The sequence below is a fragment of the Gopherus evgoodei genome, chromosome 1 (assembly GCF_007399415.2).
Source record: "Gopherus evgoodei ecotype Sinaloan lineage chromosome 1, rGopEvg1_v1.p, whole genome shotgun sequence".
In the NCBI taxonomy this organism is placed as follows: Eukaryota; Metazoa; Chordata; order Testudines; family Testudinidae; genus Gopherus; species Gopherus evgoodei.
Genome location: NC_044322.1, coordinates 152,788,178 through 152,814,099, shown reverse-complemented (window position 1 = coordinate 152,814,099; position 25,922 = coordinate 152,788,178). Strand labels below are relative to the sequence as shown.

At 44.6% G+C, this 25,922-nt stretch overlaps 1 protein-coding gene and 1 long non-coding RNA gene across 6 annotated transcripts in view; one reads left to right on the top strand and one right to left on the bottom strand.

Annotated features, from left to right (window-relative positions):
* XK (X-linked Kx blood group) overlaps window positions 1-24,268 on the bottom strand; it is a 31,456-nt gene extending 7,188 nt beyond the window's left edge. Inside the window, exons 1-2 of the mRNA XM_030575709.1 lie at window positions 23,978-24,268; window positions 14,541-14,803 (exon numbers count right to left, since the gene is read on the bottom strand). Coding sequence (XP_030431569.1) covers window positions 14,541-14,803; window positions 23,978-24,222 — 508 coding nt within the window. The 5' untranslated portion in view covers window positions 24,223-24,268. The remainder of the gene's footprint in view (window positions 1-14,540; window positions 14,804-23,977) is intronic.
* LOC115657666 overlaps window positions 24,050-25,922 on the top strand; it is a 39,858-nt gene continuing 37,985 nt past the window's right edge. For 4 of the 5 annotated variants that reach the window (XR_004002029.1, XR_004002025.1, XR_004002028.1 and 1 more), the window contains exon 1: window positions 24,050-24,138. This is a non-coding gene — a long non-coding RNA (uncharacterized LOC115657666). The remainder of the gene's footprint in view (window positions 24,139-25,922) is intronic. The other variant, XR_004002026.1, reaches the window with a different exon arrangement.

Here is a 25,922-nt window from a genome sequence, read left to right as displayed (position 1 = left end):
TCAGGTCCAATTTTGGCATTAAAGTCTCTCATAAGAATGATGATGTCTTTGTCTGGGAGAATCTCTAATATTTTCTGGAGTCTGTTGTAAAAATAATCTTTGTCCTCCTCTTCGCTGTCATTAGTTGGAGCGTAGCACTGAACAACATTCATCTTAATCCTCTTCGTTTTAGTTCTGAAGGATGCTGTGATGATCCTGGGACCATGTGCCTCCCAACCAATCAGTGCTCTCTGTGCCTGCTTGGACAATGAAGCCTACTCCCTGTGTGTGGGTTGCGTCGCTCTCTTCATGTCCTGAATACAGCAACAGCTCTCCTGTCAACAGCCGTCTCTGTCCCGCTTGCGTCCATCTTGTCTCGCTAATGCCTAATAGGGTCAGGTTGTTGCTCCTCATCTCTGCTGCAACCTGCACCGTCTTTCCTGACTCATACATGGTCCTCATGTTCCATGTGCCTATGGTAATCCTCCTGGTTGCAAGAAGGGTAATCGGCTTAGTGGCTTCCTCACGGCTTTTACCACCCAGCGTCATGCATCTTCGAGTTGAAGACCGTTCTTTTTCCAGGGTAAAAGTCTCTGTTGTCTCTATTGTTGGCGTTTCTGTAGCAGGTTGATTTTTTACGAGGTGGAGTTGCTAGCCCCACGCCCAACCCTCCTCCTTTATCCTGACTTGGGACAGGCAGATGGCCCCAAAGGACCTCTCTGGTGGAGTTTACAAAGGTACTATTATCCCTATTTTCTTGATGGGGAATGCTGAAGAAACCAAAAGATTTAAAGTGTTTTTTTTCCAAGCTCTATTGTTTGTGCAATATCTATCTGTCTGAGGCCCCCCCTCACTGTAGTATCTGAGTGCCTCACAATCGCTAATGGATTTATCCCTCACAACACTCATCTGAGGTAGTGAAGTTTTACCGAAGGGGAACTGAAGCACAGAGACTTGCTGAAGGTCACACAGGAAGTGTGTAGTGGAGCTGAAAATTGAACCCACCTGTTCCAGGCCAGCACCCTAGCCATGGAACCTCCTCCTTCTCCTTGTGGAAAAGATATACGTGGCATCGACTGAAGATTTATTCACCTGACTACATTTTATTTTCTTTTTCTCTGCCTCCCCCAAAATTATAGAATCTGTCAGATTGAATTTAGAGATGCTGACTTGTAGCATCCTTCTGCATTTCCCGCACACCTACTTCTGATTGATTCCTCAAGTGATGGGGCTTTATTGTTATTTAAATGCTGCAAAGGGTGTTTGGTGTCTGGCACCTAGAGGGACAGCAGCTGGCACTACTGCAATGCTTTGTGTTGCCGGGATGGGCATCTCCTTGCAAAACTCCCAGGCACTTAAAGCAGCAAAGTGCGGCCTCTCGCCATGAAAATGGGAGTTCGGAACTGTCATGCAGCATCTGAACTCAGTGTCACGTGAAACTGTGACAGCAGCATTTTGATACTCCATAATATCAGTTGCTAAAGTGCTTTTTTAGCTGATTTCTGGGATTTGAGCTGTGAATTAAGATACTGAAAAATGCATCAGCAGACTCAGATAAACGAGAACAGTTTCAAACCTGATGCCTAACGTTAAGACTTCTCAATCTATAATTAGGCACCTAAAAATATGTGGCTTGATTTTTCAGAAGTGCTAAGCAGCCACAACCCTGCTGAGTGCTGCATATGTTTGGCACCCATGAAAATCAGGCCACTTTTATTTTAGGTGTTGAATTATAGATTTAAGACACAAGCTTTAGGCATTAATGTTTGAAATTTTTAGCCTTAACCTTTTCATTTTAATACATGGGAGTGTTTTAAATGCAAACAATTAAAGTAAAAACAATAAATGATACAGTCATTTCTTTTAGAGGTTAGGGGAAAATATTTGCTGACTATTAAACTAATGGTGACGCTACAGCACCTTCTATTTTATTAGATAAAATAAGATAAACAGATTACGTAGATCTTAATTGTCATGTCAATTATTTTAATTTAGTGCTTAGCAACCAGTGCTGTCTGCAACCTTCAATTAGTTTATGTTTCATTATCCTACAAAAGGAGTGTATTCACTTCTTTATTACAGCTATTTAACCATGATCATGAGGTTCTTCTATTTGAAGGAATTAATCTCTGAACATGACTCTGTAAGAAATGGAACTATTTCAGGATCTTGGAGTAACTAGGGGATTTTTCTTGTACATTTTAACTATCACTGTGTTTTGAAACATTTCTCAATTAATTTGGAATAGAATGTCTGATAAGGAATTATCCATGTATCTAGACACCGAATATCTGTTTGTAAGGCTGAATAACAATTACAATTCTATATTGCAATATGCATGTCCCATTATGGGGAAGGATTTCTCCTGTAAAATGTATTCTGATTTGCTTGTTTATCACTTGAATTTTTAGCATTTTTCCCTTAAAAACAAACACCTGTTTTGTACATGGTATGAGGATTTTTTAAAACATCGTCTCCTACAGAATACTGGCCAAAAGCAGAACAACAAGTGAATGCAGTTATGAATACCAATGAGAGCCTGTCCTTTCAGCACTCTTAGAAATTTTTTCTCAAGTTCAGAACTGGCTCTGGAACCACAAGAACAAATAACTTTTAAGAGCTAATTAAGCACAAATTATTTTTGTAATTTTTTTAATAAAGTGAATGCTCTCACTAAAACTTTTTCCTGGCTCAGAAAGATTGTACTGAAAAGCTGCCTGCCACCTGTTTGACAAGCTGGCAAATGTTCAGAACACTACCTAGTCCCCCTTTAGTGAGTCAAAAGAAATCACTTTAGTCCATTTGCCCTCACAGCTCCTGGAAGCTACTTCCTATTCTGAATGGGTATTTTCCCATTGGTAGCAATCATGTACAGCATCAGGTTGTAGCCCAAGCTTGCTCTATACCCAAAGTCTCATGCTTGTAACAGCCTACCGGTCATCAGTCCAAATGCCATAATCAAACCAATGGGAATGGTACTGTGGGGCAGCCAGAGAAGAAAAGGTAAAGAAGTAACATTGTCTGCAGTGGACACGTCTCTGGCTCAGCACCTACTATGAAGATCAGTGAGGAAGTGAGGGGATGATAGAGTCAAAGATTTTTCCCCTGAATCTGTCCTACATCCCTCAACAGCAGTGCTGTGTGATACAGGATTCCACTCTTATTGGAAAGTTGGGGCAATATTCTTTTTAAGAACCAGTGGTTTGAGTGACACGCTACTTGCAGCACTACTAAGGTTTTGGTTTTTTAATCACTTCTGGTTGACAAAACCTGTCCTTTCCCACCTCCTAGTAACATGAGGGTGACTGCTGCCCTACGTGAGTCATACCATGGTATGCTAATAATACTGACACCTGGCAGAGCCTAGCCACTAAATCCAGAATTTTCAATCTTCGGTCTGTACAGTTAGTTACCTAAACCTGTGCTCAGGCCACGCTAAAAATAAGGCCACTTATTTTGGTACCTAAGGTTTGGGACCCAGATGTGAAAATATGGTCAAAATCCTGTGGAAGAAGGGAAAGAATTGACAAGGATTTGTAGGGGATCTTAATGCATGTCAGTTTGTTAGCAAGAGTTAGGCCAGCTGTAATCCTAATGACGTGAGACTTGTAGAAGCGAGGATAGTGTGAGGCGAGTGGAAAAGAACTGCGTGAGAAGTTGTCACGACCTTGCACTAATAACCAAATATGTGGACTGGCGCCTTCCAGAAATGAGAAAAATAAGATAGCAGGATGGCCTATGTATAAACAAAATGCAGTTGTTGCTTATTATTGTCTGTATTATTGCTTGTTATTGTCTGTAACAAAGGTATAAATGCCTGCTGTAATTGTTTACCTGTTGAGAGACCTGTCCGGGACTGGGGTGACCCAGTGTCCTAGGGCACTCCCTCCCTCTATTGCAATTGCTGGAGAAATAATAAAGTATTCGATTTTGCTGCACCCAAACAAAAAGCAAGAACTGAGTTTTTCTCCAACAATCCATAATTTCCCTCTTTAAAAACACTTATTAATAATACTGAAAAGTATCCCACACCTCTTTAAAATGTTGTCCTAACTACTGACAAGAAGAGTTCTGTGACTGACAGCTTGCTGGGACAGCAGAACCTGCCGCAGCATTTAATATATCTGGCATTGGCAACGCTGCCACAAAATCACATACTGCTTCTCCGTACTTGCCAAAAATCCCAGTTTATATTCACTAGGATTGTCATGTTGCAGAAACAAATGTGTTTCAAAGGCCATGTAGTCAGATACTTCATCTTTTCATAAGAGTTATAGTCACAATTACCACCTTCTTTAACAAAATCTTTTTCAAAAGAAGCTGCTATAACAGTAGGAAATCCATCCATCCATCCATCCATCCAGGGTAAAGGAGTTAAGAGATGATCCCGTCAAAATATACAGTAATTGCAGGTTATTTTAACTCTGTTGATGACAGTCTAAGCAAGGAGATGAAGTACTGGGGAATGGAGAATTAGTGGAGTGATGTGGTATGGAGAACCTTGATATGCTACAGCCTGTGCTATGAGCCTTTCTGTAACTAATTCATGAAGCTTTATTTGAACTCTCAAAGCACTTTATAAATTTGGGTAAGTATTGTACAAGTGAGGAAGAAACTGAGACCAAAGACATTCCATGATTTGCCCAAGGACACACAGCAAATCAGCAGCAGAGTGATGCACAGAACTGAAGCCTCCTGATTCCTAAACCCCTGTTCTAACCACTAGACCATGGTACCCCCACGTTACCACCATCACCCATGAGTCAACAGTGTGATACTGTTGCAAAAAAAGCAAACGTGATTCTGGGATGCATTAACAGGTGTGTTGTAAACAAGACACGAGAAGTCATTCTTCCGCTTTACTCTGCGCTGGTTAGGCCTCAACTGGAGTATTGTGTCCAGTTCTGGGCACCGCATTTCAAGAAAGATGTGGAGAAATTAGAGAGGGTCCAGAGAAGAGCAACAAGAATGATTAAAGGTCTTGAGAACATGACCTATGAAGGAAGGCTGAAGGAATTGGGTTTGTTTAGTTTGGAAAAGAGAAGACTGAGAGGGGACATGATAGCAGTTTTCAGGTATCTAAAAGGGTGTCATCAGGAGGAGGGAGAAAACTTGTTCACCTTAGCCTCCAATGATCAAACAAGAAGCAATGGGCTTAAACTGCAGCAAGGGAGATTTAGGTTGGACATTAGGAAAAAGTTCCTAACTGTCAGGGTAGTTAAACACTGGAATAGATTGCCTAGTGTCAAAGTTAGAATCAGGACTCACAATTTGTCAGACCACTCTGTTTTATTAGCACAGCGCTCTGCCAATAACATTCAGAATATGTGAGCGGCCATGCAAGGCCCAAACAGTCTTATTTATACAGATAAAAGAGCGGGAATTAGACAAAGGGACAAAGAAAGCAAAACAGGAAAATTCACCTGGGGCACAGCATGCATATCCTATTTCCTTACTAACTGTTATCGATTTAAGGCTAATACTTCACCAATTGCCCTCAAACGGTGCAATTGTTCTATGTTAATGTCTGTATTCCTGACACCTGGATTGCAGCATTCCAACAGTTTGTCTTAAAGGTACAGACAGCATTTCTTTAATCCTTTCTATTTTTACAATATAATTCATTCTACTTTCACAATCCCTCCTTTTGGTCAGGCGTATGCCATGACCAACCCTTACTGAGTTCCACAAATTAACCATTCCTTATCTCTTAGTTTATCAGCGATATTCAAAATCATTATATTAGCACTCTGTTTTGGGGCAGCCATCTGGGTGACACAATTCTGGATACAACAGATTAACTGAAAGCATACAAAAATCACTAAGATTTTAAACAGGATAGTTAGGGCTCCCTGAAACAACCAGTTTCCTATGCCAGAGAAATTGAACAGGTTACTTAGCCACTTCCATAAAGAACTCAGCTCTTCATGAGGAAGATATGCGATTTGTTCTAAGTGGCTATAGCGATCTATTACCTTATTGGTATTGTATAAACATACAACATTGTTTTCCAGTGAGAGCACAGGTCCCTCCTTTGGCCGCAAGCACTATGTCCAATGCCTGACGGTTCTGGAGGGCCACCTGTCCGATCGCCTCTGTTTCCTTGGCCAGGGCTCTTAAACTTTCTCTGGTTTTATTTGCCATTATTTAACTACTTAGGAGCCTTTTTGCCTGGTGTATTGCTCCCCCAAGTGGGGTAAAGGAACTGCCAATAGCCTCTTCCCAGGTGTCATTACTGTTCCATATTGTGTTAAACAGACAAGGTCCTCCAGTGAGGTCTGGGTAATTGAGTGGGATAGCCAGGACAGGAACACCAGTTTGAGAGTGGGCTGGGATGTGGCTGCAGACCCAGCATTTAGAAATAATAAGGGTCTGAGCTATCCACACTTGCTGCTGAATAAAAGAATTGTCATTGTGTGCACCCCAGACCTTAAGATACCAGCAGCCGAAGAACAGGCGCTACCAGAGCTGCATGTTGGAGGCAAGGCCCTTCTGGTTCTGACAACCTCAACTGAGGGAACTGCACTCACAGTTTTATGTCCACCAGGCAGCAGGCACTCGGCTCACTACTGCTTCTTCTTGGGCCTTGCTTTATGTAGTCATCTGCTTCTGGCAACCCTTACGAGAGCGTAGATTGTAAGGTATTGCAGGCTGTTCCTTTACGTCTTCTTCTGGAGTCAAAAAAATTGACTCTGCGTGGTCCTGAGGTGGTGGTTGGTTCACTGGGGTCTGTGCATTCTTGCACTGCGAAGCATGTATCCACTCTGAGATGCCAGACAGTTTAACAGCCGTTCCTTGACTTTGGCTGTAACAATGGCCTTCACACCTTATCTTTTCCTGATGCATACATTCCTCATTCACACAAATAGATTTGAGAATACAAACAGTAGTATTTTATATTGAACAAAAAAAACATTGCAAATTAAACCTTGCTAAGTTTTACAATTGATAACTAAGACAATTTACATTGAGACCCAGGCCTTCAATGTTTCTCTAATTTACTTAACACAGACACAATAGAGAATCCTGTCTCTTACTACCTAAATCTTAAAACAAAGAGTTAGAGAGGGCCCAATTTGTAATGCATATGGGAAAACAGAATCCTATTATCCCAGGGGGTCATTTCTTTCTGGTATTTAAAAAAGAGGGCTAGCAGGATGAAATCAAATTATACTGTAATTCTTATGGGACATTATAAAATCCTGCTCCTACATATCCCCCTTTTGACACTAAGATTATTAATCGCCAGTGTCACTTCTTATTTAGTCCATGTAATAGAAAATACTGGGAGGTGATTTGGGCCTGTGGCTTTAGCTTTACATACATTTGTTTTATCCACCAGCACATTTTAAACATTTCAATTAAACACATACAATGTAAAACCAAAAACAATTAGGGTAGTAATATTAGTATGCCAGTAGTTGTGGGAGACCATCCAGAAAATGTTATACCAATGGTAAGCTGTTATTCTTTTATGCAGTGGCAATTTTTAACATGTTCCCATTTGCGTGTATAATATGAATAGTTCAGTTTTTCACATTTTTGTTTTTATTTTTTTTTTTTATTTTTTTTTTAGGAGCCATGTTACCTTTTTACCTTTTAACAGATGATTGGTAACTGTTTGCCATTTAATGCCAAGTTTGATAGAGAACTCAGCTAAATCAGTGCTTACAGTAAGCGGAGACTCTTTTGTTGTTGTTGTTGTGGCAAATAGTAAACGTGATTATTGGTAAACACAGTACTTACATTACATTTACATTTGTCTTTTGGTGGGTTGCTAGCACTTTTTAAACACTTTTTCCCAAGAATTAACACATACACATAGTCCATTATACAGTACTTTGGATTATCTGAAAGACAAAAAGAACAGTTTTCTACCCCTTTTGGGGTGGCATTGATTATTGCTTAAAGATTTCATTCTTTTACAAATACCCTTCCTGACTGCAGGCAAAACAGAGGAATTACCCCCATATTTTCCTGTGTGTTTTTTTTTTTTTTTTTTTTAATAGGCAGGCCAGGTTTTAATGGCTTTTACATTTTAAGGGTTATGCAAGAATTATTTTACTGTTTAGTTATTAAATTCATGAGGTGGTGTACCTTAAGTTTTGCCTTTTATATAGCAGACCAAGTTTGTAATGTTTTCCCTGCTGTGTTAAGCTTTAAGTTTATTCACAGGTAATAGCTGAGAAGCATCATTACCATATTACTTTAAAGGATTTTTCCAAAAATCATACACACTACAAGTTGTTACAGGGGTACTCACTAACATTAAAGTTATTTTAATGTTTAATATTAACAGTAACATTAGCATCAAATTTATTAAAGGTATCTTGTTATACCATGCCTTTTATGTAGGCAGTTTGTTTGCTGACCAGGTATGTTCTTTATTTGCAGCTTCGTTTGTGCTGGCAGTTTTTAGCTTTGTTTATCAGTTAGGTAATTTGCATTAACACAGGCTAGGCTTTTGGATTCAAAGCCATCAGCAGAGCTCAGCGACTCTGTTTTAACACACAGGGATCTGAAAAAGAAAACACAGCCTATTGCGGCTTTTTTTGGAGCCCTAATAGGATTTTAATTCAGCAGCATGTTTCATTTGCATTTTTTTTTTTTACATCCCTTTTTACAATATACGCTGCACATGTCCTACGGAAAATGCACATTCTTTCTATACTGTAACTTTTTAAAAACATTAGCCATATTAATTTTTACATAAGGTATAACTGTTTTGTTTTTTTCAGAGTTTTCATGTACTTTTATTAAAGTGACAGTCTGATTACACATAGTCATTTTAAGGCTCAGTGTTTTTAACATTGCTTCTTTTTGTTTTGTGCACCTCACCTCTGCTGTTGCTTCAGAGGGTCACTGTTAACTTCTTATTTTGTCATTACAGCTCTTATTTGCTATTGTTACAAAAAACAAACCAAACAAACAAAAAGACTCCAGAATTTCTACCTATTCTCCTGATTCTGACTGCCCTATTGCAGCCATGACTTGGTCTTTATTTAAAAACATTTTAATTTTTTGTAAAGAATCAAGTTACCCCTTAAGGGTTAAATGCTAAATCCCAAAGCCAAACAACACTAATTACCTGTGTCTTGCAAAAAGGTCTGTCAGTTTTGCAACTTTGAATTAAAGAGTCAAATGAATTTTTAGTGGCATTAAAAACAAAAACAAAATCAATTTATCTTACACCTACAAAACAGTAGTTTTACAAACCAGATGTGTTGGTTTAGATTCTTAGAACTTTACATACACAGACAAATAGATACATACACATTTTCTTTTCCTTAACATTTTTTTTTTTTTACACTGCTTTGTTTTTGCATAGCTGTATATATATAAGGATTATTTACAGGCACTCTTTTGGAAAAGGGCCCATTTTCCCTTCAGAATGTCTGCAAAGAAACCAAGAATTCTCCCTCTTTAACATGGTCCTTTTTAACATTTTTCACAAAGTTTAACTGCTTAATTCTCTCCAGCCTCTATAGTTAACTTTTCACTCTCTTTTCTTAAAGCACTTGTTTATGTTCCAAAATGACACCTTTATCACCTTAGATTTCACCCTTTTAAGTATTGTTCCAGGGGTTCATGCCTGCACTTACTACTTTTTTTTACTTCTGACACTATTCCCTTAGGGCTTTCAACCTGTTTCTTTTTTGTTGCTTGCCTGCTTGTCTGGGCCCGATCCTGCTTTTTTCAATGAACCGTTTGTGAATGAATTTGTGGTCATTTCACAATTTTGAAAGAAATGTTCAAGGAAAGGGACCAGAAAGGGTGGGGGCTAGTTGAGGAGCCTCCCCGCCCCCAGCCTTGCTGAATTGGTAGTGGGACACTATAAAGAATCAGTTTCTGAGGCAGACAACAAAGGGGAACAGAACAAGGGACTGTTTGTCCTTTTTACAATGAGATGGGAGTATGAAGGGGTTTGGATCGATCCGGGGTTTGGAGAACGGGGTAAAGGGGAGCGCTTGGTCTAGTGGTGGGAGAGGAGGCTTTTAATAAAGCTTTTAACTTATTATTTGAATAAGTGAGAGAGGCCAGTTTTGATTTTGTCCACCTATGATTTGCCTCTTCCCACCACTGCATGAAACAATTAACCTCTCCTTTAGCCAATTTAGTTTTAGGTTGGCCGAGTTTGTCCTTTAAGACATCCACTCAGTCTTTGTTCCAAGATTTTAACAGTGGCCACTGAGTTTTGGGATCCTCCTGAGTTAGCCTAGACCATTTTCCCAGAAATTTACAGGAGTCTTGACCCTTTTTACAGGAGTCTGGACCCATCCTAAATACATAAAATGAGCCGGCGTTCATTTAGGGAACTGTCCCGACTTAGACGTCTGGTTACCAGTACAGGAGGACTTTCACACACCAATCACACAAGAAGGAAATTCAGGTTCATCAGAGCGATGCCTGCTGCAACACACAAAAGGAGCCCACAGGCTACTGCCTCAATTGCCCTTGCTTTCACACTAAGGGTTTTACCCAAGGTGTGGTGCGGCTGCAATTGTGCAGATTTCACTCACTCAGACCGCGGGGACAGGAACCCCTTGGTCGGCCGATCCCCAGACAGAGACGGCACCCAGACTCAAACACTCCACAAGAGGACAGATAGACACAGAGACAGGACAGTCCTCAGTCCGGACAAAACACAGAAATAATTACCTGACCAGATTCCTGATGTCAGATCCCGGGATCCCTACCAGAACAGAGTGGGAACCAACAGGTTCGATGGCGTAGACCTCACTGTGGCTGTGCGCCTTTCCGCTCTAGTGGAGGACCGCTTGGGCCAAATGCCCAGGTGCCGGCTGCCACAGTCATCCTACAAAAACAGTCAGGAATCACACAGCCCCAGTGAAGACGGTTGCCATCTCGGTGGAACCTCCAAATTGTCAAAGTTAGAATCAGGACTCACAATTTGTCAGACCACTCTGTTTTATTAGCACAGCGCTCTGCCAATAACATTCAGAATATGTGAGCGGCCATGCAAGGCCCAAACAGTCTTATTTATACAGATAAAAGAGCGGGAATTAGACAAAGGGACAAAGAAAGCAAAACAGGAAAATTCACCTGGGGCACAGCATGCATATCCTATTTCCTTACTAACTGTTATCGATTTAAGGCTAATACTTCACCAATTGCCCTCAAACGGTGCAATTGTTCTATGTTAATGTCTGTATTCCTGACACCTGGATTGCAGCATTCCAACAGTTTGTCTTAAAGGTACAGACAGCATTTCTTTAATCCTTTCTATTTTTACAATATAATTCATTCTACTTTCACACTAGGGAAGTTGTGGAATCTCCATCTCTGGAGATATTTAAGAGTAGGTTAGATAAATGTCTTTTAGGGATGGTCTAGACAGTATTTGGTCCTGCCATGAGGGCAGGGGACTGGACTCGATGACCTCTCGAGGTCCCTTCCAGTCCTAGAGTCTATGAGTCTACGAGTCTATGTCACTGAGGTACCTTTTACAAGTACTACGTTCATCCAAACAATTTCAACAAAATAAGCTGTGAGCAGATAAATAGCCCCACATTTAACTCTTGGTATATGAAAGTCCTTCTTGTCCTTGATTTAGGTCCTCCTCAGTATTCCAGCTTATGAGAAGAGGAACCCATGGCAACATGCATTAATTCACAAACTAAACAAATGCACTCTGGCCAACTTTCAGCCTCCTGTTTACAACGGGTTTAAGTCCAGATTTAAAAGTTACAAAGAAATAAGACACAAATGTCTGAAGGAAGGATCACTGTCTGTGAAGACACAGGTGCAAAGCTTTCCAAGTAATCAGTCGATCCCTTTCATTCAGTATTATATAGTGACACCAATCTGCTCTAGGCCGCTCCAAAGCCAGGCGTGGAGGGGGAGGATGTGGCATGCATAGTAGCTGCTGTCTTTGCCTGTGATTTAGAACTCTGTGAAGTTTCCTGACCATTTGGTTTTGGTGAACGTACCAATTGCCACTGTATTTGTTATTCTCTATCAATCCTAACAACCCGAGACAAAGCCTTTCTTCTTGGTGACAGCGACAAGCAGCCAACAGTACTAGTGGGAAAAACAACCCAGATGACCTTTCTCAAGCAAACGCCATCTGCAGATCAGCACTTGGAGCCCAAGTGCTAATTACCTTGCTCAACACAGGATACTTCCATTCTGTTCTCATCCCCATGCCATGGTTCACCCTGCATGTGATTAATTCATCTTAGTTGTCAGGCACAATGAAGTAGCCAGAGCAATGCTTTGTCTTTCAATAATCTACAGCTATGTGCCTAAATAAGCACTTTGGGTGCCTTTAAAAATAAAGCTGGCAGCTGCTTAAGATGACATAATATCACTATATGCTGATTAATTCCTCAGTGCCAGCTGCTTTAGATGCATTCATACTGGTAATGGACATTACACTATGAAAATCCAGTTCCCTGTACAAGTAAATCCATTGCTTTTGTGAGGCCTGGAAAAGGAAACTTCGTTTTGGCTGTTTAAAAAGTACCATTGCCAAAGGCTAATTGACTAGCTTTGAATAAGTAATTTGTTCAGTGATCTTAGTCCAGTCTCTTGTGACCATTTCACTATGTCATAATGTCAAAATAATTCAGTGTGTACTCCCAACATGGAAAAGAAGGCTGCTGCCAGTCAGCAGTGAGGTACTTTGACAGATATGTGTGGAAAGCCTGTATGCTGTGTGCTTGCAGTACACCTGGCCATAACTTGATCAGTCTAAGTTTCACTCTTACAGTCTCTTTGCATGCTGAGCTGCACCTTGTAATAGGGTGCATCACCTCTAAATCAGCTCTGTTGTATTGCTAAAGAATGCAAGGGTATGTGCATGGGGTCGTAGAAACACAGCTTTGCTGGACGCACAGACTATGACTTGAATTTTTTTAAAGCATCTTTGGTCAGCAGCATCAGCACACCTGCCATATGGGAGGTCCTGGTCTACAGTCAGCTCTGCCAACTTGTTTTCTGTGCAAGGTGATACAAGAAGCATACAGTGTGATGGGGGAAGTGCCCATTACATCCTAAATGAACACTTCAGCTCAGTCGACAGACCACATTGGTTGCATGCTGTCATGCAGCACAGTTGAGAAGTGTAATAAAAATGACAAGGGGTCAGCTGATGGTCAGTGGGGGCACAATCATATGCCTCTCTGACCATCAACTTAAACCTACGTTTCATACTTAATGAGTCAGTGAGATCAGGGCCGTCCTTACCCATACGCAAAGTAAGCAGCTGTGTAGGGCACCAGGAAATTTGGGGCATCACATTTTCTGGTGCTCTGCACAGCTGCATGCTGCTCCAGCCCCTGCTCCAGCTCTTCCCCAGGGCTCCAGCCCCTGCTCTACCCCCACCCCACCCCACCCCTTCCCTGCCCCAGCCCTGCCCCCACTCCCCTGAGGACTCCAGAACCAGTTGGGCCTGCACTCACCAGTAAGTAGAGTGACCCGGCCCCAGCCTGCTCCACTCCCCTGGCTCCCTGCCACGCCGCCAGCTAGTGCTGGGGGGTGGTTCCCCCTTCCCACAAGCCTGGGAGCCAGGGGAGCAGAGCAGGCTGGGTCTGGGTCACTCCACTTCCCGCAGGAAGTGGCCAGCACCACTCCTGGAGACCTGGGGCCAGCCCCTCCCCCGTTGGTGGAGGCCTGGGGCCAGCTCCCCACTGCAGAGGCCTGGGGCCCCACACAGCCCCCCACGGGGGGCTGCATGGGGCACCAAAATAGCTAGGGACGGCCCTGAGTGAGATGACAGCTGCCACCATCACAACTGTCCTCACCAGTGAGCCAGAACCTGCATGTGTATACCTGCCCTCTCCCCAACCTGTAGCTAAAGTACAATATTCAGATAAGTTGTTACATGGGGCTCTTCTTGAGGCTTCCCCAGCTGCGAAACCAACAGAAGTGCATAGCCTGCCTGGGCTTCTCAGCCAAAGGAGCCATTCAGTAATCTGGCAGGGAAGCACCTTTGCTGAGGCAGCCACCTAAAGCTCACTCAGCTGACCAAATCCTTCCTCTTCTTACCTGATTGATAACTGGGCCTTAGAGAACATCAGCTGGGGAAGCACAGGCCCATGTCCTTCTGGTGCCACAGCAGAAGCAAGGTCTACCTTGGCAACAGCCAAGGAAGAAGAAATTCTTTAAAGTTTCTCTGTATGTATTTTATTTTATTTCTTACAGTCATAGTTCTTTGTTCCAGCATGGAGAAAATATGCTCTACCATATACTCCGGCCAAGTGTTTAATAGGGAACACAGGGCAATTTTTTTCTCCTTAAATATAGCTCAGTTCCTCTGTCTCCTTGATAAGCTGTCTCCTTATCATGCCATGATCTACAAGATTGCTTTTTATATAGCACTCAAAAGTGCTTTAAATCAAAATTTGATGGGGTGAGGAGAACCTGGGTGCAGTACAAAGTAACAGCTGGCTGAAACCCACTGGAATGTGCCCAGCAAATGAAGTTGTTTCAAACTTGCTCCTCCAGCTGAGGCAAAGTAGGCAGCTCAGCAGAGAGTAACCTCTGACCCTCCAACTCTCACTCCACCAATATATAGATTGGACACAGACTATGCATACCTCTAGCTGCCGTGATCTCCTGCTGCAGGACACATATATACAGCTGAAGTGTCAGCTGAGGTGCAGAGCCGAGGAAAGCCTGGATCACAGATGCCCTGCTGAATGCAGATCTATGTGTAAACAGTTTGCCTTCAGCCTGGCCCACTTCCTTCTCAACTTCTTCTGAATGTCCATCTTTAGGCATCTGCCTCTTCTTGGTGATGCTTACATAAGGCTCTTCAAATCTCCCCGCATGAAAGTAAATGTAAAAGACTTCCACGCACCTGGAAGTAAATCAACAGATAAAAAGTGATAGAAAAAAATCAAGGGTCTTCCAATAGTCTTATCAACATTCTAAGCCCATTTTCACAATTGCTAACACTGTGTGCCCTGCTCTCCGATAACCAATTTATTTCCCAACTTTACTGTGTTATGACTAGGGCTCTACCAAATTCACATCCATGAAAAATGCATCACAAACTGTGAAATCTGGTCTTTTGTGTGCTTTTACCCTATACCAGAGGTTCTCAAACTGTGATCCACGGATCACCAGTGGTCCGCGAGCTCCATTCAGGTGGCCTGCAGATAGTTCCCTCCAAGATGTGCGCCTGGGTGGCCGCACACAAAAGAATGAAGGGCCAACCCAAAGGTGTGGCTCTACTAATTAGGTGCCTGGACCCCTGAAGAAGATGAACATGTAAAGTGAGGTGGTGGTCTTGGGGGGAATAAGGAGTAGGTGAGAGAGGGCAGTGGGCTGGGAAGAGGGGGTAGTCGGAATTTGGAACATGCAGTGGCGGCCAGAGAAAGCCAGCTCCAGGGCTGCAGCTGCTGGGAAGAGACATCCCTCCTTCCTTGTCCCAGCTCGGGGGCTGCCGTAGTGGGGGTGAGAGGACACATCCATCACATTAGAGAGGTAAGACTACTGATACACCTCTACCCCAATATAACGCTGTCCTCGGGAGCCAAAAAATCTTACTGCGTTATAGGTGAAACCGCGCTATATCGAACTTGCTTTGATCCGCCGGAGTGCACAGCCCCACCTCTCGGAGCGCTGCTTTATCGCGTTATAGCCGAATTCATGTTCTATCAGGTCGCGTTATATCGGGGTAGAGGTATATTAAAATATGAGTTGTGCGCTTTTATTTGTAGAACAAAAATAGTTAATTATTAATAAGGGTTTTTTTATATAGCACTTTGTACCATTAGTTAACTATTGTAAAGCACTTTGGATAAAACATTTGGAAAGATCATTCAGTGGTCCGCCAAGACCCTCAGCAATTTTCAAATGGTCTGTGAAAAAAAAAAGTTTGAGAACCACTGCATACTACGCACATTTCACAGGGGAGACCAGTGTTTCTCCAGTTGGAGGTCCTGACCCAAAAGGGGACTGCAGGGGGGGAGTCGCAAGTTATTTTAGGGGGCCACGGTATTGCCACCCTTACCTCTGTACTGCCTTCAGAACTGAGTTGCCAGAGAGCGGCGGCTGTTGGCCAGGCATCCAGCTCTGAAGGCAGAGTCCTGCTAGCAGCAGTGCAGAAGTAGGGGTGGCAATACCATCCCATGCTATCCTTACTTCAGTACTGCTGCTGGCAGCATCTCTGCCTTCAGAGTTTGGCACCTGGCCAGCACTGCTGCTCTCCAGCTGCCCAGTGCTGAAGGCAGTAAGGGTAGCAATACTACAACCCGCCCATATAATAACCTTGCAACATCCCACTCCACAACTCCTTTTGGGGTCAGGACCCTACAATTACAACACCATGAAATTTCAGATTTAAATAGCGGAAATCATGAAATTTACGATTTGTAAAATCCTATGACCATGAAATTGAGCAAAATGGACCATGAATTTGGTAGGGCCCTACACATAATGGTGAGTTGTCCTCTTGAAGTGACATTAATATCCATGAATCTACTCACCGGGGTGAGCATTTTCAGGATCAAGCCTTTGATTTGTATTAATGACCCAAATTATAAGTAGCTGTCATCTGAGTTCTAGATTTGTGATGGGGAATTATATATCCCAACCTGAAAGCAAGGAGCCATGACAGCCAGCCAGGTGCATTATTACAATTCAGTATCTATAATTAAGGCTAAGATTTTGCCATGGTTATTTTTAGTAAAAGTCATGGACTGGTCACAGGCAATAAACAAACATTCACGGAAGCCGTGACCTGTCTGTGACTTTTGCTGCTGTGGCTCCATGGTTTCCCCCACAACCGTGGTGGCTGGGAGTTGCAGGATTCCCCCTCCACCTACAGTGGCTGGGAGCTGCAGGGTGCCCATATTTCCCAAAGAGAAAATGGGACACCACAGCCTATCGCCCAAGGCATCCCCCTCTTCCCGCACAAGGCTGTTTGTTGCCTGTCGCTGGAACCCTGAGGAACGTCCCCTCAGGAGTCTGTCACCTATTGCTGGAACTTTGCAGGGGGCTCCCATTGCCTGTCACTGTTATTGCCTGTTGCTGGAACCTGCCAGGGCCTCACTGGTTGCCAGCACCAGGGTCCTGCAGCCCCTGGGACTGAAACAAAGAATGTCACGGAGGTGTCTGGAAATTGTGGATTCCGTGATGTCCATGACCTCCATGACATAAACGTAGCCTTACCTATAATAAATTCCAGGATTGTCACTCTGTCTGCATGTCATTCAGGCTTAGAATATCTGAGAGTTGGTGTGAAGCAATGGAAACAGTTACAAGCATAGTGGAGAGTTCTTTTTGTTAAGAATATCACTAGGATTTGTGGTCTCTTAACATATAATTTTTAAAGATCTCAGCCATTTTGACTTTATGAATTATATCTATGCAACTGCACGGGCTTTCAGCTACAACAAGGCATGTATCTATGCCATTCCAAGAATCCTAGACCATTGTGCAATCTCAGGTAACTCAACCAATCACCACTCTTACTCTATAGCTAATTTGTATGCAACGATTTCATTGGTTGAGTGAGGGAGACTGCACAGATGGTGGATTACCTGGCCCAACTGCCACCATTCTTCAAAATCACCCACCAACAACACAACCAGGACCCACACAAGCCTCCGAATACATATAGCCCCTCACTGCAGTATATACCCCACATTTGCCAAGCCCACAATGTAACACTACTTTCCCAGCACCACACACTCATTTGCCCACCCTCATTTATATTTCCCATGAACTGTAACCATGGGTCATCACCAGATTGAATCATCACTGAATTTGTAGGCTGTTACCATCCAGTTTTTAAATTCTCAGATATTTTTAGCTTTTTTTAGACAAATGACTTTAAATGACTAGTTAGAAAATACACCGAAGAGCTCAGATTATCCCAGTGATGACACCTCTCCTCCCTTGAGCCCTGTCAGCCGCAAGTAGGAAGGGACTTCTGTTGGTGAGCAAACTACAACTGTACTGATATTAATATTCCAGTGGGCTGCTCCAGAGAGTAATGTCTGTTAGAGCTAGAAGCTGACTGGAAAGTCTGTATGTTTTAAAAAAACAACCCATGACTGAGAACACACCATTGTCCCAAATAGAACATTTTCACAATAAACTGTAGAAGAGTATAGGCTTTTGAAGAGTAGACCAGGAATATTCAAAGAAGCAAACTAAAACTTCTGCTATCTGGGTTGTGTTGGGACTCTCTCTAATTTGCAGGGACAGGGGTGGGGTTAGGAGTCTTGTTTTTAAATAAACTGGCACACTGTTTCCCTATCAGAACCACAACTAAGGCAACACATGACAGCAAATGCTCTGAATCAGACTGTCCATACCTGGTGTGCTTCTGTGTACCACCACTAAAGCATTAATGGTACCTTTTCTCTAGTAAAATGCAATTGACCTTTATCCCTCACCCCTGAGAGAGCATTACTGCAACCCTTCCACTTGGAGAATGAGTCCCTGATCCTCAGAGGTGTTTACGTGCTTAACTCCCATTGATTTCAATGGGAGATAGGTGTCTCAATACCTTTGAGGATCTGGGCCTGAGTTCCTTTCTTCCTTCACCCCGACCTAGCTCCTGTCCCAATCACAAGCAACCCATGTGGCAGAAAGTAAGCAGCATTTCTCCATTCCCCTTGCACAACTTCTGTTCTACCAATCCCAGTGTTAGTAGATGGGGTCAGCAAATGAAGAGAAAGGTCACACATGAATGCTAAATACATTATAAGCACAGACGGACTAATCACTACAAAAATCACAGCTAACTGTGCACTAAGCTCAGCCTTAAGTGACCGCAGCAAGGTTGGGGGTTGAGCCCCCCAGGAATCCTGGGCCCAGCCTTGTTGGGGTTATGAGGACTCTGCCACACAGGAGAGTGCAAGGGGAGTCCTCCAGGGCAGGGCGGCCTCTGGGTAAAGGAAGTGGGAGCGAGGACTCAGATCTGTCTGCTAGCCCACTTCACCAGGGTAGTGCAGAAACCAGAAAAGTTCCCCACAATAGCGGGACCATTCCCCCGCTTACACTAGCCTCTGCAGATCCCATTCTTAGGTGCTTAACACTCTTCTGCTTGTTATGTATAGAGAGCCTGAGCACCTTACTTTGGGCTGTTGATTCTCCGAGGTAGCATGCTGCCTAACATTTAAACATTGTAATGTTCAGCTTAAGACCCCTTTGTGGATCTAGTCCAGTGGTTCTCAAAGATTTGTACTGGTGACCCCTTTCACATAGCAAGCCTCTGAGTGCGACCCCCTCTAATAAATTAAAAACACTTTTTTATATATTTAACACCATTATAAATGCTGGAGGCAAAGTAGGGTTTGGGGTGGAGACTGACAGCTCGCGACCCCCCCATGTAATAACCTCATGACCCCCTGAGGGGTCCCGACCCCCAGTTTGAGAACCCCTGATCTAGTCCCTTTTCTCTTGGGTGCCACCTGTGGCAATGTTTGGGAGAGTTGATCACTATGGTACAAATAATAAAGGGAGAATTTCATGAATCCCAGAGTGATAGCTCTGATAACTAATTATCTGTATTGCAATAGTACATGGGAGCATTAGTAGTGTACCATTATGCTGTGGTCTGTACAAATACAGAACAAAGAGACAATCAGTTAATTGGATGAGATTTTACTTGGCCAAAGTGCAATTTGAGGTTTTCTCCAGAAAAGGAACATTAAAACTTCCATTGAAATACTTTTAAGGCACTTTGCTTTTATGGTCTCCTTCAGTTTAGGTGTTGAAGTGTCTCCATTTCAAAAAAATATAAGTACCTTTTCCAAGCATTCAACGGAATAACAGCATTCACAAAGCATGACATTAACCTGAAGTGCCACAGAAATCCCAGACAGTGTCCTGCAGTCACTTCGTTCCAGCCAATTACACTGAAATGTCTCCTTTCTCAGACTTGCCTATAACTCAAAAACTGGAGTCAGGTCATTGGGTGATATTGGCAATATTACTCTACAAATCACATTGACTGCTTATAGACAAACTGTTCCTATTACAGAAGGGAAAATTAAAATTGGCAAAAGGCAAGTATATGCTCTTTCATAACACAAACATTCTCTCCATGAACGGGAAGGCTGCTAGCTATATGATGGCCCTGCTGTAATTAATTTTGTGACAGCAAATGTCTAGCTAATATAGGTGGTACTGAGGACGATACAAGAAGCAGGTTTATAAAATATATTTATTCTGTCATGTGCAGGAACCAAACAGGGCTAGACCATTGTAGCTTGGCAAGCCAGTATTTTTTCCAGGTGGCTGCCATCTTGCGCTCCAGCATCTGAGCTTTCATGTGGAAATAAATAAATAAATAAAAGAAGGAAAGTAAATCTCTAACCTTTATGATTAAAAAGAAAACCTTCAAAATGTGAACTGAGTGTCAGCCAGTGAGCCAAACTTAAAGTGCCCAGCAGAGCACATATATCATATGCTGTACATCAGTGTGAGCTAGTGAGAGTGGCGTCTCATTTTGACTTCTCAAATGGGCAGAGCTTGGTACTGGAGCAGAACTTGGGGTAGGTCTACACTACAGGGTTAAGTCGACCTAAGGGCACTTTCAACTCAATATCTCAAGTGGAATTTTCGGCTCTCCTGTCAAACAGAACACGTTCTAGAAGAAGTGAAAGCCTTGAGAATTATATATACACTACAATATGACTGGAATCATTACCATAAAACATTTAAATTAAGCCATTCTAGGAGTTTCCTTTTGCTCCGGTGAAGTCATTTTGATCTATGTTACTACGTACGCAGAAATTTGCAGTAAGACATAACTTACCCAGGGTATGTCTACACTACAGGATTATTCCAATTTTACATAAACCGTTTTTGTAAAACAGATTGTGTAAAGTCGAGTGAACACAAAGCACAATAATTCAGCGGTGTGCGTCCATATACCGAGGCTAGCGTTGATTTCTGGAGCGTTGCACTGTGGGTAACTATCCTGTAGCTATCCCATAGTTCCCGCAGTCTCCCCCGCCCATTGGAATTCTGGGTTGAGATCCCAATGCATGATGGTGCAAAAACAGTGCCGTGGGTGATTCTGGGTAAATGTCGTCACTCAATCCTTCCTCCGTGAAAGCAACGGCAGACAATCATTTTGCGCCCTTTTTCCCTGGATTGCCCTGGCAGATGCCATAGCATGGCAACCATGGAGCCCATTTTGCCTTTTGTCACTGTCACCGTATGTGTACTGGATGCTGCTGACAGAGGCAGTACTGCAGTGCTACATGGCAGCATTCATTTGCCTTTCCAAGGTAGCAGAGACGGTTACCATCCCTATTGTACCATCTGCCATGCCATTGTAAATTGGCGATGAGATGATGGTTATCAGTTGTTCTGTGCCATCTGCTGCTATCATGGGTGCTCCTGGCTGGCCTTAGTTGAGGTCGGCTGGGGGCGCAAAGACAAAAATGGGAATGACTCCCCAGGTCATTCCCTCCTTTATGTTTTATCTAAAAATAGAGTCAGTCCTGCCTAGAATATGAGGCAAGTGTCCTAGAGAACCAGTGTACCAGAGAACCAGAGAGCACAGCCGCTCCGTGTCAGATCCCGCAGAAATGATGAGCTGCATGCCATTCTAGGGGGTGCTCCTGCAACAACTCCACCAGTTGCTTCCCTCCTCCCCCAACCCTCCTGGGCTACCGTTGCAGTGTTCCCTCATTTGTGTGATGAAGTAATAAAGAATGCAGGAATAAGAAACACTGAGTTTTTAGTGAGTTAAAATGAGAGGGAGGAAGCCTCCAGCTGCTAGTCCAGGCAGGACATTAAACGGTGGCGCAGGGAGAGGAGCCCAGACTCTCGCCGCTATGATAGTCGAGGCAGTACAGAATCTTTTCTTTAGACATGAAAGGGGTGGGGCTGATGGAGCTCAGTCCCAAGTTGCTATGATGAGGACGGTTACCAGCCGTTCTGTACCATCTGCCGGGAATGACCGGGAGTCATTCCTATTTTTACCCAGGCACCCCCAGCCAACCTCACTGAGGCCAGCCAGGAGCACTCATAGAATGATGAGGACGGCTATCAGTCATTTTGTACTGTACCGTCTGCCACCAGGGAGGAGAGGGGAGAGGATGCTGCTGTTCAGTGCTGCAGCACTGCGTCTACCAGCAGCATGCAGTATACATAGGGTGACATTGAAAAAAGTCAAGAAATGATTGTTTTCCCTTTTCTTTCATGGGGCGGTAGGGAGGGTAAATTGATGAGATATACCCTGAACCACCCCAGACAATGTGTTTGACCCTACAGGCATTGGGAGCTCAGCCAAGAATGCAAATACTTTTCAGAGACTGTGGGGACTGTGGGATAGCTGGAGTCCTCAGTATCTCCTCCCTCCCTCCATGAGTGTCCATTTGATTCTTTGGCTTGCCGTTACGCTTGTCACACAGCACTGTGCTGTGGCCTCGGTCTATCATAGCCTGGAGATTTTTTCAAATGCTTTCTCATTTCCTCTTCTGTAACGGAGCTGTGATAGAACAGATTTGTCTCCCCATACAGCGATCAGATCCAGTATCTCCCATACGGTCCATGCTGGAGCTCTTTTTGGATTTGGGACTGCATCGCCACCCATGCTGATCAGAGCTCCATGCTGGCCAAACAGGAAATGAAATTCAAAAGTTTGCGGGGCTTTTCCTGTCTACTTGGCCAGTGCATCCGAGTTCAGACTGCTTTCCAGAGCGGTCACAATGGTGCACTATGGGATACCACCCGGAGGCCAATACCATCGATTTGCGGCCACACTAACCCTAATCCGACATGGCAATACCGATTTCAGCGCTGCTCCTCTCGTCGGGGAGGAGTACAGAAACCAGTTTAAAGAGTCCTTTATATCGATATAAAGGGCCTCGTTGTGTGGACAGGTGCAGGGTTAAATCGGTTTAACTGCTAAATTTGGTTTAAATACGTAGTGTAGACCGGGCCCCAGTCACTACAACTATCAAACTGCTTATCTCATTCACATAGAGTCAAGCAACTTTAGAGAAATGGGCCCTGTCTGTACAAACAGAAAACAGCTTCTAGATTCCATCCAAACAAATAGCCTCAGTAAGGATCTCACTGCATAGAAGAGAAAACTGTTTGCTTGCTGCCTGGCCTTTCTTTGTTATTTCCATCCTCTGTGGGGGGGACCTCACAACCTATCTTCTTCAGTGCTACGTGTTAAGATTGTGGAATCTGAAAGTTAGCAAATACCACACCCTTTCCCTGTGTTTGCTTTCAGGGCAGCAACATGACCATTCCTGAGAGATGGAAAAAATAAAAATTAAAGCATATTGTACAGCATTAGTGTTACTCTGATTAATGCAGGTGCATAAGCAGAAAGCAGCCTCAGTCAACTTCATACCAATAGAATAAGGGGGGATGGAACAATTTTTAGGGGTGGGGGGTGCGCGGAGAACCATTGAACCAAACTGTAAACCCCTTATATAATGGAACCCCCCTGCAACTCCAGTTCCAGCACCTATGATAGAATAGCTATAGAAATACAACAAACTAATGTTTTGGAGAGGGGGAGATTGTGCAAAGAAACACACAACATGCACAGATCTAGCTCATATGGATAAATATGTCTGTACCTATCAGCAGCATCTCTACACATATACAACAGAGATGTGTAACCAGAGAGAATGTATACATATTTGTGTCTCATACACAGAAAGGCAACGTGCTTCCATCTCAGGAACACAGCTGTATCTAAACCACAAATCTGAAGACTAGGCAAATGTTACACATATCAATACGTGCAATACATTGCAAACGTACACACAGCTGCACACGCGTGTATGATGCACAAACGCCGAGAGCTCGCTAGCCTATTCAAAACGAAAAAGACGCAGAAAATAAGATCCACTCTCCAGGGCGCCAGAGGAACAGCTCCGCTCCAGGGACTCGCGCACTCGTCCGCTCTGGGCAGCCCCCAGGGAGAGCCCCTGGCGCGCAGCACTGGAGGTGGCTGGAAGGGCGTAGTGATGCTTTTTAATGAAGTAAATAGAGAGGGCAGGACTCGCCCCACCCAGGCCAGCAGCCCGCCACCCACCTGACAATGGGTCCCAGCTGCAGGATGTGCAGCAGCAGCACCAGGGGTCTGTCCCGGCTCACGTCCCGGTGGATGAAGACCAGGTTGAACTGCACCAGCACGCAGGGCAGGAGGGCGAAGAGCAGGGTCAGCGCCTGCCAGATGCGGTCCCCCGCCGAGCGGTAGGTGCTGCTCAGGTACAGGGCGGTGCCCGTCTCGCCCACGAAGAGGAACAGGGAGACGAGGACGGAGCCGGGGAATTTCATCTCCTCCCGTGCAGGCGGCTCGCGCGCCGGGCGAGTTATCTGTCTGCGGCAGCCGGCTGGGCAGGGCCCCCGCTCCGCCCTCTGCCGCGGGGCTCGGGCCGGGCTGCCGCGGGGCTGCGTGCGGGGAGAGCGCTGCCCGCTAGGGGGAGTCCCCAGGGCCAGCTGCCGCTGCCCAGGCTCCCCTCGCCCGCAGCAGGGGCCTGCCCGGGCCCGTCAGTCCCGGCCGGGGAGCTGTGCCGCGGCCGGACGTGAAGGCGGGCTCGGGGCCCCGGGCGAGGCAGAGCCTGCCCGCTACGGCAGGGGCGGAGAGCAGCCGCAGCAATGGCAAAGGGGCTTGGGTCAGCCCCAGCGGAGAGGAGCCCCCCCAACTCCCCCTGCGGCTCTGCTTGTCAGGGTGGGGCGCGGGAAAAAGCGGCATCCCCCCCCCCTTAGGAGCTTTATTGTAGTTACCTCCACAGCCCCCTGCACAGGGGTGCCCGGACAATTTGTGCAGTGGGAATGCTGAGAGCCATTGAACCCGGTCCGCACTGTAAACCTGCTCAGGGGTTCCCAAATTCTTTGCAGGACAGCCTCCTCTGACAACAATTACTACATGAGCCCAGGAGGGGGGACGCAAGCCTGAGCCTGCCTGAGCCCCACCACCCCAGGCAGCAGGGGCCAAAGCCAAAGCCCAAGGGTTTCAGCCCCAGGCAGGGAGTCTGTACCCTGAGTCCCGCCACCCAAGGCTTTTGAGCTTTGTCCCCTGGCAGTGGGACTCAGGCTTAGGCCCCGGGGCCCTAGCAAGTCTAATGCCAGCCCTGGTGACCTCATTAAAATGGGGCTGTGACTCACTCTGGGGTCCTGACCCACAGTTTGAGAACTGCTGCTGTATATGGTGGAAACCACTTCAAGCCAGGGAGGTGCAGCAGCACCCCCCCCACCCTTAATTCCAGCACCAGTGCACCTAAACAGTTGGTTAAAGATCATTGGGTGATGAGGCATCAATTTTGGTTGGACCTATTCCTGGAGGTTTCATCACATGACAATCTTTAATAAAAGATAAATCTTTAATTCCTAGGGCTTATCTACACTACTGCATGGGGTCGATCTAAGATACGCAATTCAGCTATGTGAATAGTGTAGCTGAAGTTGACGTACTTAGATCCACATACCGTAGAGTCTTCACTGCAGTAGGTCAACAGCTGGCATTCTCCCGTCGACTCCTCTTGCATTTCTCGTGGTGGAGCACTGGAGTCGACAGGAGAGCACTCAGCAGTCGATTTATTGCATCTATACTAAGACCCCCGCTAGATCAATTGCTGCCTGCTGATCCGCCAGGTAGTGTACACAAGCCCCTAGAGACTCCAGGACAATCCTGTGGGGTTGGGAACTGTAGTTGGGTGAGAGTTTCTGAAGTTCAAAGCTGACCCTCATTCTCCCTTTCCCACTGCACCATTTTCCCATGTGGTTTGTCAGACTGTAAGTAGGCAGGGACAAGGACAGGCTTCGACAGGTGTCTTGCACAAGGCTGTGAACTTAACATAATGTTGGCGCATTCCCATGGGGGAAATGGAAGGTTGTGTTAGCTTTGACCACTCACTTCAGTCCTCACCAGCCTTTGGGAAATGAGTTGGACCCAGTTCCAAGAGTCAACCTGCAAGGATTGCCTGGGTGAAATAAATCAGAGGTGGCAGGTTCATCTAGGCTGACCTGGGCTGAAC